This window comes from Gossypium hirsutum, chromosome D06 (genome assembly GCF_007990345.1).
Source record: "Gossypium hirsutum isolate 1008001.06 chromosome D06, Gossypium_hirsutum_v2.1, whole genome shotgun sequence".
NCBI lineage: Eukaryota > Viridiplantae > Streptophyta > Magnoliopsida > Malvales > Malvaceae > Gossypium > Gossypium hirsutum.
Window position 1 is genome coordinate 22050700 of NC_053442.1, and position 12766 is coordinate 22063465.

A 12766-nucleotide genomic window follows, 5' to 3' on the forward strand; every position below is an offset into this window, starting at 1 on the left:
AGGTTATTAAAATGATGAAATTATATTTTTATTATCGTAAAAATTACAATTTAATTTCAACTCCCCTAAAAACAATTTTTGACTTTACCCCTATATTTAACCAAGGTCTTTAAGGAGCAATCTAATTTTTCAATTAGTGAATTGGGTCGAGGTGGAGTCTAAGTTTAAGAAAAATCCTCTCGCCTCGCGTTGAAATACTTATTAAAGATAGATAATAAAATTTGTTCTTGTATGATTATATCTAAAAAAACAATTAATAGAATCATGAATAATAAAAATAAATTAGTATTCCATTTTGATAAAAAAAATAAAAAAAATACATCAAATTAGAGTAGATAAGAATAAGTATAACTTTGATTTTTCTGAAAGCAGGTAATTTAATATGTACATTCAAATCGATTGGAAGTGTTGAGGGTATATGAAATGAGTAAGAGAGGGGCAAAAGAAAACAAAGGCCACGCAGGCCCCATGTTGGGCATCCTAAAGCAATTCAACAATATTCTCTCATAGCAAACTAATCATTAAACGTCGGTTCTTTCCCTTTATGCCGACTTTCCCTATTTCCCATGCTTCAATATTGCTTCCTCTAACATAAAACACACCATCACAGCTTGCAGTGAGCTGAGCTGACTGATTTTTTTTCTATCAAATTATAATTTTGGTCCCTATAGAGATTTAAATTTTATTCCTTAATTCATCTTTACTTTTATACCATTAATTATTTTAATTAAAATGTCGGCTTTAATTTTTTGTTTAGAGCATCTTTTTAAACTCCCATGTTAACATTGACTTTTTTTTGTTGGGATACATATTTTTAAGAAAATAACCTCGTTAATATTAACTATTTGAACTAAATAATAATAGAGGAACAAATTATGTCAAATTAAACCATAAAGATCAAATTTTGAATTTAAGCATAATAGAAGGATCAAAACCACAATACAACAAAAAGAATCAATCAGCTCAACTAGGGGTATGACTAAGGCATATGTGCTTCTAAGCTACTTGAATTCGATTTTGAAAAAAAAAACTCGAACTCAATTCAGCCATAATTGAGTTGGGTTTGAGCGATCGATCAAGCCAAATTTGAATGTGTACAAGCTTAATCAAGCTCGAGTTCAAGTTTGAGTACAAAAATTGATAAATGAGCTCAATTAAGTTCAAGCTCGATTATATCTTAAGTTTAAAAATAAATATTTAACCAAGTTCAAATTGAGCATAAAGCTTCGAATTTCAAGTCAAACTCGAACTCAAACTTACTTGCATTTAGGTTTGGCTCAACTTGATTCCACCTCTAAGCTCAACATGATCAACAATAAAAGTATGCGATGAAATCATACCAAATTAAAAAATAATGACTAAACCCTAAATTTAAGGATAGTGAAGGGACCAAAACCATATTTTGACTTTTTTGTTCCTTTCCTTTTCTTTCTTTTGTTTGTGTTTATAGTTCGTCTCTCTTTACTCTTTCACTTGCGAGTTTCAATGGAGATTTCCCCATGGTCGCTACCCTTCAATCTCCTCTTCACTTCCATGTTAATTGTAGTAGTCTTAGCTGCTGATCCATATTCAAAAGCTCTATTGAGCTTAAAATCACAAATCATCGATGGTTCTAACAGCTTGGATGATTGGAAAGTGCCTCCTGGTGAAACCCCTTCGGGGAAAGTCCATGCATGTTCTTGGTCTGGTGTTAAATGCAACAAAAACTCCACCATTGTTGTCGGTTTAAACCTTTGTATGAAGAATTTAGCGGGCGAGTTACTCGGCAATCAACTCAGTGTCTTTACTGAGCTCGTCGAGCTCAACGTCAGTCAAAACGCGTTCTCCGGCGAACTTCCGGTTGAAATCTTCAACCTCAGCAAGTTAACAACCTTGGATATCAGCGGAAACAACTTCTCCGGCCGGTTCCCGAACGGAATCACCGGTCTAAAAAAATTGGTCGTTCTCGATGCTCTTAGCAACAGTTTTTCAGGGCCGTTGCCGGTTAAGGTAACAGAGCTTGAGTCACTTAAGGTTCTCAACTTAGCCGGTAGCTACTTCGATGGTGAAATCCCATCTTCATATGGGTCTTTCAAGAGCCTTGAATATCTCCATTTGGCAGGGAATTCACTCACAGGGAAGATACCACCAGAGCTAGGGAAGCTCAAAACAGTGACACACATGGAGATTGGGTACAATTTTTATGAAGGGAGCATCCCATGGCAGTTGAGCAACATGACTGAGCTTCAATACCTTGATATTGCTGGTGCTAACCTCTCTGGTTCAATCCCCAAACAGCTCTGCAACCTCACCAAGCTAGAATCACTTTTTCTTTTCAGAAACCAGTTCATGGGATCCATCCCATGGGAGTTCAGCCAAATGGTTTCTCTGATAAACTTGGATCTCTCTGATAACTTGATTTCCGGCCCTATCCCGGAGAGTTTTGGTGAGTTGAAGAAGCTGAAATTGCTTAGTCTTATGTTCAACGAAATGAATGGCACTGTCCCAGACACCATAGCTGAGCTTCCATCAATGGAAACTCTGTTTATATGGAACAATTTCTTCACTGGGTCACTTCCAGAAAACTTGGGGAGGCACTCAAGGCTTAGATGGTTGGATGTTTCAAACAATAGTTTCGTTGGCAGTATCCCACCTGGTGTTTGTGCAGGTGGTAAGTTGTTTAAATTAATGCTCTTTTCAAACAACTTTACTGGCAATCTTTCAGCTTTATCGAATTGTTCGTCGCTCGTTCGTATTCGAGTTGAGGATAATTCGTTTTCAGGTGAGATTCCTTTGAATTTCAGCCATCTTCATGGTATCAGATACATAGACCTGTCAGGGAACACGTTTACTGGTGGAATCCCTGCAGATATTTCTAAAGCTTTAAAGCTTCAGTATTTCAGTGTCTCTAATAATCCAGAACTAGGTGGAACCATTCCATGGAAAACATGGTCTTTGCCATTTCTTCAAAATTTCTCCGCATCATTTTGTAACATCTCAGGGAATCTGCCTCCTTTTAGATCATGCAGGTCCCTTGTTGTTGTTGAATTGCAGAAGAACACTATCTCGGGATCAATCCCGAACAGCATTTCCAATTGCCAGTCATTAGAGATTATCAACTTAGCTAGAAACCATTTAAGTGATCATATACCAAAGGAGCTTGCTAGTCTTCCTGCTCTAGGTGTTGTGGATTTGTCACACAATGATTTCAGCGGTTCAATACCTGCAGAATTTGGCAAGTCTTCGAGCTTGGTACTTTTAAATGTATCATTCAATGATATCTCAGGTACCATTCCTTCACACAAACTGCTGCAATCAATGGGTAGCAGTGCATACGCTGGAAACCCAAAGCTATGTGGGGCACCTCTTCAATCATGTTTGACAGCGATAGATGGAAAAAAGCTTAGGTTAATACTGTTGATATCTGCAGGAGTGGTCATACTCATTGCAGCAACAGTTTCGTTGCTAATCCGTCTTCAAAAAGGAAGCAAAGGGCAATGGAAAATGAACTCATTCATTGGTCTCCCGCAGTTCACGGCCAACGATGTTTTGAGGAGCTTCAATGCCACTGATTCCATGGAAGAATTGCCACCATTTTCCGGTGCATTTTGCAAAGCAGTGTTGCCTACAGGGATTACAGTATTGGTTAAGAAACTAGAATGGGAGCCAAAGAGAGTGAAGATTGCTTCAGAGTTCATAACACAACTGGGAAATTCAAGACACATGAATTTGATCAGATTACTTGGTTTCTGCTACAACAATCAGTTGACTTATCTGCTATATGATTGCTTACCGAATGGGAATTTAGCTGAGAAACTGAGAATGCAAAGAGATTGGGGTATGAAATGCAGGATTATAATTGGGATTGCGAAGGGACTTTGCTTCCTTCACCATGACTGTAATCCTGCAATTCCTCATGGAGATTTGAAGTCAAGTAATGTGATGTTTGATGATAATTTCGAACCCCGTTTAGCGGATTTCGGGTTCAAGCATCTGATACAGTTGATCAAAGGTACAGTTCCAGCAACAAGTTCCACACTGGGAACAGGTACATTATCTATTCACTTCCCATGGATTCTTTTATTCAAATCTTTGTCCTATATAGTTGTTTAGATGTTTATTCTGATCCAAACTCGAAAACTTGTTTCGATTATTCTAAATGTGATACTCTGTTAAACCCAAACCCTAAAATCGTCCAAGTGAGTCAGCCCAATCTGAAAAACTCAACTTACAAACCCAAATGGCTTGGTCTGAACTTGAAATGTCCCAACCCGAAAACCGACTTAATTTGACTTGATTATAGAAAGCCAATAACCCGTCCAACCCAAACCTGAAAATGACCTGTACCAAAGATGACTCGGTTTAGATTAATCCGAACTATCGAAGCTTGAGTATCAACCAAGAATGATATAAACTTGAAATGTCCAGACCTGGAAAACGAATTAACCCAAGCCAAAATGATCTGAATTCGAAACAAACTAACCTAAATCTGGAATAATCCGAAAATTTCGAAACTCGAAACCAACCCACCCACCCAATTTCCAGTTCTAATTTGTCGTTTTATTCAAACAAACAAACTTATCATTAAAGTTCAGAAGTCCTAAGATATTCAAAGCTGAAACAATCTCTAAAAAACCCAGAAAATTTTCCTTCCAAAGTACATCTAAATCCTCAGCAGTGATTGTCAGAAATCTAATTGATATCTCATTTAAAACAGGGGAATTCAATGATGCCATCAAAGATGAACTGTACAAAGACATATACGACTTTGGGGAGCTAATTCTGGAAATACTAACCAATGGTAAGGTGATAAAGGGTGGAGCTAGCATTCAGAGCAAGCCCAAGGATGTGGTTTTGAGAGAAATGTACGACGAAAACGAAGCTGGTTCCACCAATTCATTGCAAGAAGACGAAATGAAACAGGTTGTTGATGTGGCTCTGCTCTGCACCAAAAGCAGAGCAGTTGATCGGCCTTCAATAGAAGATGCATTGAAGCTGCTCTCGGGGTTAAAGGCCAACGGTAAATAAATAAATGGCAGTGATATTGAAAGAAGAAAGTGTTCGCAATATTTGTGGAGCTCAAGCTCAACATATACAGTTTAGTAAATAGGTTTTTTTTGGGGGGGTTCAATTATAGTAATTAATAGTTCATTTGATCAAAATATTATTTCTTTTTGGAAGATAGATATTTTGTATTTTGATTTGGTTGTGGCTTGTGAGCTTGTTTATATCAATGACATTGGATTTTTTTCTGGTTTCATTATCTACTTTTAATTTAAGAAAACCAATTTTAAAATTTTGAACAAATTATCTACTAGTCTTAGAAATTCTATTTAAGTTATCTAAAATAAGCAATTATCTAATTTTAATTCTTTTAACAAATAATCTAATAGTTTTTTTTTTTTGGGATTCTCCATATTCGTTTTATGATCTATGTTTGTCTCTTCCAACAATATCGGACATGAGTTTCCCTTTGGCTGTGGAATTTGTACAAGACATATTAAAATTTTAATTTTAATTTTTTTAAAATTTCTTATCTCTTTTTTATTTATACGCTTTAAATTATCTGATATTAAATAATTTATCTAATTTTGATTTTTAACCAATGATATAATTATCTAATTCTTTTATTTAAGTTAAATTAAATATATTAATATTTTTATAGAATAAATAAAAGAATACTAAGTATATAACAATCGAAATACACTAAGGCACAATTGAAAGGCCATTTAGGGTGTGTCTGGGTATATTGGTTTATAATTACATAATTATTGGGTCTTACTGAATTGGTGTACACTTTTCATTTCTTAGGAGAAGGTAATAATTGAGTAATTTATGTAGGTAATCACAAATAATTACACTCACATCCAATTTTTTTACAACTTTTTTAAAACATGTTTATACACGATTTAAGTTTAAAATGTTATTTTTATACGGTAATATAGTATTTTAATTTTATGGCATATATTTTATTTTTAAAATATAATTATATAATCTTTTACTAATCCCATTTAAATCATTTAAAAATTTTCTTGACGAGAGGTGATTTCTCGTACATTTTGACCTACTAAATAATTAACTAAATTAGATAGTATTTATTATAAATTAACTATTTTGCATACTCGTGTGATGTAAGATTAATAGTATTTGCCAATGTAATTACTTTTAAAAAAAATAAAAAAAATAATTTAAATTAATCTTAACATAAAAAAATCGATAATAAATATTAGTAGTATATAAAAAAATATATTTTATTATGAAGTTTGGAAATATTATATGGAAATGATTGTAATAAATAGAGATGTAAATTGTTAAAATGAATTAGAAAGTTTATATTTGAAATATTACATTAAAATGATTATAATAAATAGATATTTTAATATGTTTTTTATAAAATTTTATATTAACAAACAAATTAATTTATAAAAAAATTATAATTAACGGTAACAAAAATAATTTTATTATAAAAATAAAAAAAAAGATTAATTAAAAAAAAGTCTTATAAATGGTAATACATATCTAATAATTAACTAGATAAATTGAAAATAAGTGCTTCAAGAAAAGGAGTGTCCCATGTAACAAAATTGTAATGTAATCATATCATCAAAATCACAATTTTCATGAAAGTTACAATTTTTTTTTATTTTTTATTTTGAAATGAAATATCTTAAAATTCAAATGATAAAAAAATAGCGTAATTAGAAAAATACGATATCAACAGTGATTGTTGAGAGACTTTACTTGAAAGGTTTTATAGTGATTAATCCTAATAATATAAATATTAAGATAAAATAAAATTTCCGATAGAAAAAGATTTATTTTTAATATTTTTGATATTTTAAACCACTAAATTTATCACAAAATTTTAAAATATTTTCCTAGTATTTCAAATAATTAATTTATCTTTATGGATTTTATTGGATCGGAAAAAGTGATAATATAATTCTTTTTAATTTTAAATTCCAATCATTTAAATATTAGATAAAATTTTGATCTTCATTTTTCATTCTGATATTTTAAACAACTCGTGTTAACAAAATTTAGTAAAAATATTAAGATAACTTCAAATTTTAATCATTAAATTTAGGATAGGAAACTTATCTTACTTTTTAAAGATTTACTTTAATATTCTTGAATGATATATTTTAAACAACTAATTTTATATCAAAATTTTAAATTTTTTCTTAATATATAAATAATTTAGTAGATTTTTAAAATTTATACAAATAATAGGGAACTAAAGTTTAGGATAAAATGGTTGTTTAAATATTATTTTTATTGGGTGAGTATGTGGTACACCTTTTTTTTCTAACAGACTAAAAAAATTGATATGTCTTTTTTTTAATATTTTTTATTTAAAATATATATTTTATAAACAACTCTACTTTTTTTATTTACTTGTGGAGTTTAAAAACTCTACTTGTATAAAAATTATATTTTTATTAGACATTTGTCAACTCTCTGACCCTACTTATGGAGTCTAAAAACTCTATTAACTGTGTATCAAATAATATAAAATTGTAATTAAAAATATATTATCCATTGCTATTAATGACATGTTAGCAAATTAGAATTTTCATTTGTCATGGTATCATGCTTATATATGATTATACTATTTTTTAACTAAATTAGATAATATTAATTAATTATATATTTAATGTTAGATAAAGAATAACACAATAAATATAGAATACTAGAGCAATTAAATAAAATTGCATAATATTTTTTTTCTTTTTTTGTTAATAGTAATCTTATTGTGAAATACTTTCTTGGACTAACATACCACATACGACGATTTAATTTTAAGTTTTGCTACTTGTTTAGAGAACAGTTTTCTCAAGTATTATTGATAAGTTTTACAATATTTAATATTTTTAAAATTTTAAAATTATATAGTTGTGTAACTACAAATCATACAACCAAACATGACTCAGAGAATTACAACCTAATTATACTATGTTATCCAAACATGTTTAGGATATTATAATTATAAGAGGGTGTAATTACTACATTAATAATTACAATTTCATCCAATTATTTTGTGGTATCCAAACAAGATCTTAGTAATTGGATTTGAGTGTAATTGTTTGTAATTATATACATATGTCATGCTTGAGTAACCACTATAATTAGTGGGCCTCACTGAATTAGGTGTAATTGGAGCACTCCAATTACACTCTCCAATTCTTAAGGGGAGGGTAGGAATTAGAGTAATTACGCAAGTAATTTCAAACCATTACATCTAATTACTCTATGGCTCTCCAAATAATTTTGTACATGGTTTAAGTTTAAAAAGTTATTTTTATACAATAATAATAGTATTTTAATTTTAGGATGTATATTTTTAAAATATAATTATATGTTATTTTATTAATTTCATTTAAATAATTCGAGATTTTTATTGATGAGAGATAATTTTCTATACATTTTAACCTACTAAATAATTAACTAAATTACATATTATTTATTATTAATTGATGATAACCCAACAAATACGGAACGCTAGAGTAATTAGATAAAATTGCTTAGGATTATATTTTTCTTGTTAATTTTATTAGTAATTGTATTGTGGAATACATTTTTTTTTACTTCTGATTTTAGGTTTTTTTTTTGTTTGTTTAGAGAATTTTTTTCTCAAGTATTATTGATAACCTTCTATAATAATTATCTGCTTAGAATTTAAAACTATGTAGTTTCGTAATTAAAAGTTGTACCACCAAACACGACATAAAGAATTATGATGTAATTGCACTCTATTAGTCAAACACATCTAGGAAATTATAATTCATTGTAATTACAAGAAAGTATAATTACTACCCTAATAAATACATTTTCATCCAATTATTTTATGGTGTCCAAACACACCTTAGAGAATTTTTTTGTATTTTTTTAATTTTTCAGTTACAAGAGGCACTATTTATAAGCCTTTTACATTCAATTAAGTGAAATACTTAGTTGCTTTTTGAAACATACATAATTTATTGTCATAATTTAATAGAAGGTTTTGTCTAATAAATTAAAGAAGGGGTTTTAAGGAAGTTATGGATATCCATATTTAATTAATTTATAACACTCCCTTTTAAATTTTCATTAAAAAATGTCTTATTAAAACATTTATTAAGAAAAATCCCATGAGATAAAAACTTAATAAAAGAAAATGAGTACACAATCTCCCACTGTAAGCCGCCTCATTAAAAAACTTTTAGCATGAAAACTCAATGAGACAACATTCGTTAAAGGAAAATAGTAAAACATGTTTCTGGACTCCCTTTAGTGATAATATCACTTAACATCTTTGAGTTAGCCCATTCCAATTTTGTATACCAATCTTTCAAATGTTGCAATTCATAATGGCTAAGTAAACAAATCTACTAAATTATCATTAGAACAAATTTGTTGAACTTCAATATCACCTTTCTTAAGATCATGAGTGAATAATAGTTTTGGTGAAATATGTTTTTGATGTATCCTCCTTTTAATTAGGCTATACATGTTGCATTATATTCATATAAGATGGTAGGTGTCTTTTCTTATAGAGGTAATTTACATATCTTATGGATATATTGGGTCATTAACCTTATCCAAACACACTCTCAGCTAGTCTTATGTATTTTAATTTTTTCTACATGATTTGATTAGGCAACAAATAATGTTTGTTTTGTCGAATGCCATGATATGGTTGTACCTCCACACATAAATAAATATCCCGTTTGAGACCGTCCTTTATGCAGATCCAATAAAAACCCAACATCAGCATATCCAACTAATTGAGATTGCGAATAATTTGAGTAAAATAGGCCAATACCAATTGTCCCTCTAAGATATCTAAATATATGTTTAATTCCATTCCCATGTCTACGTGTTGGAGAAGAGCAAAATTTTGCTAACAAACTTACAATAGATGTTATATCAAATAATGTGTTCTTTACAAGATACATCAATGCCCTTATAGCACTAAAATATTGTACTTCAGGACCAAGAAGCTTTTCATCATTTCACAATGATGAAAATGGTCTTTATTCACATTTAGTGATGTTACAACCATTTGAGTACTTAATGTATGTGCTTTATGTTGGATCTGGTGCCCTAAGTGCAATAAATTTATTTTGTATACTTGTATTTTTTGAACAAATTGGTTTAATAATAATATCCATTAATTATATTAGTACTCTTTGTATATTATCCTCAATGTTTTTGCACGCAAAGAAAAAATAGAAGAAAATATTGGCTCATTGATTATCTAACGTTTAACAAATACTAGGCGATATTACATGGTCGGATCGTAATATGGAAAGACAACTTGTATTAGTAGATGAACTTAAACATGTCCTTAGTATAATTGGAAATGAGCAAACTGATTGAAAGACTAATATGTCGTATATCTAGTCCAATTGGGGAGATGCTTTGTCTTGAACATCGGAGCAGATGACTCCTAGAAGATAGAGACATAAATGTGACTGATTGGACTGACAATACATTGAACAGGACCCAAGTAGAATAGATCTTAGATCTATTTATGGATTTATTCACTTGTGACGTTCATAGTGTGGCATACTTTAATACTGAGTAGATGATGAACTATATATGCATGACTTGTATACTTTGATGTAAATAAAAACCTAAGTTCAAAGATAATGAACTACAAGCTGGTGCGTTGGGTATATGGCTTCTGCAGTATGTAGCATCATTCACAATAGTGAAATTCATAGCCACATGATAGATGAAAAGTAAACATGACCATGAGTCATTTGTCTTTGTGATAAACAACTCGATTACTATTTGATAGTAATTGACTTTTCATGAAGGAAGATATAATGATTACCATGAGATAAAATAGGATCATATTGGGAGAACAAATTTCTCCCAAAAAGATTAAAGATATCTTATGAGGGTAACACACTTATGAAAAGGTCATTGGAATAGCACTTATTGAGTAGCTTTCATAATGGTGTGTAACTAGGGAGAGCTCAGTCACGATACTATAGTGGGATGACTTCATGACTAAATAAGTTTATAATTAATAGGTGAAAATTTAAAACTGAATTATAAATTATTGGAGTCCTAATTACATGTCCAATTGGTCCATTTGCTTGCTCATTGAAGTCGGAAATGAATGGCATGTAGAACTAAATAAACAAAAATGGATGGAAATGATGAAGTCAGAGAAATGAGTCACATTCACAAATAAATGTGTTTTCTAGTATAGAAATGACTTGAGAAATAATTTAAGTTTTTCGAATTGTTATTTAATTAATTAAATAATTGACATTTGAAAATAGAATTAAATTAATTAGTCATTATGAATCTGTTGAATATGAAAATTAAATATATTTCTTCGTAGATTCTTTTATGATAAAGTTGTCATTACTTTAACGAAATTAAATTTGGGTTGAGAAAATTATTTAATTGAAAATTTAATTAAATAATATTTATTTTGGAAAATATAAAACATATATCAAGTTGAATTAAATTATAAAGTGTTAGGTTGATAATCTAAGAAACACATATAATTGGACTCAATACAAAAGAGACTCAAATACCCTCATCATAAGAGAGAGGGGATACATCTCTAGTATTATTTACTAGGGTGTGCTGTACACCTCATTCTACTTAGAGTAGAATATTATTTTCTATTAAATAAATATTTTTTATGTTTTACTAATTCAACCAGGATTATCCTATTTCTCCCTATAAATAGATGACTCTGGTAGAGCTATTTATACAAGTTATTTATAAGTTTGATATATTGCTATTTTGTCAGAAAATAGTGAGAATTTATTTTCTAAGAATAAATTCTATTTTTTTGGGAAATACAATTCTATCGGTTTCTATTGAAAGAGAATTGCTTTCTTACAATTCTATTTATATGGTTCTGTGTTTGGTTCGTGATTGTTCATGCCCACACTCGAAGCAATTTATGGTATGAGAATAGCGAAGAAGGTCATCCGCTAGAAATCCGGGAACGTCTAGGATCCATCTTGGACACAGCATAGGTACTTTTTGGGAAAAAATATTACTATTAATATCACAAATCTGTGACTGAAAATCGTTTTTCTAAACTGGCTTTTTCTAACATTTTATCCATATAAAATTTATTTAAGATCTTTTCTACATAAGATAATTGATGGACATGAATCTCACATTCGAGACAAAATTTTATTTTTCTAAGACCTTTCATATCAAATTCTTTCTTTAAACAATTTACTACATTATGAAGTTCTACAAGAGTTTCAATAATTATTTAAATTATCAACAAAAACAACAATTATAACAAATTTTTATCCAGTTCCTTTTATAAAGACAAATGGACAAATTAGATCATTTTTATAACATTCCTTCAACAAATACTTGCTAAGACGATTGTACCACATACGTCCAAATTGTTTTAATTCGTATAAGGATTTTTTTTTAAAATTTGATTGACCAAATTTCCGAGGAAGCCTTGTTTCCTTTTAAGATCTTAAAACCTTCAAGGATTTTCATAAAATATTCACTATCAAGTGAGCCATACAAATAGGTAGTAACGGCATCTATTAGTTGCATATCAAGTTTTTCACAAACTGTAAAGCTGAAAAGATATCTAAATGTGATTGCATCAACCACAGGAGAGTATGTCACTTCAAAATCAATACCAAACCTTTGTGAAAACTCTTTTGCTACAAGTTGTGCTTTATATTTTATGACTTCATTTTTCTCATTTCATTTTCACAGAAATACACATTTAAGTGTTTGCACTAGAGGTCCATAAAAGCAAAACACTGTAAAAGATAATGAATAAAGAAAATTT

The 12766-nt window shown here is 29.9% G+C and overlaps 1 protein-coding gene across 1 annotated transcript; it reads left to right on the forward strand.

The window, feature by feature from the left end:
* Positions 1-997: 997 nt before the first annotated feature.
* LOC107901571 (leucine-rich repeat receptor-like protein kinase TDR) lies at positions 998-5239 on the forward strand. The gene is made up of 2 exons (XM_016827628.2): positions 998-4027; positions 4697-5239. The coding sequence occupies exons 1-2, from the start codon at positions 1486-1488 to the stop codon at positions 5005-5007; spliced, it is 2853 nt and encodes a 950-aa protein (XP_016683117.1). The 5' UTR covers positions 998-1485; the 3' UTR covers positions 5008-5239.
* The last annotated feature ends 7527 nt before the right edge of the window (positions 5240-12766 follow it).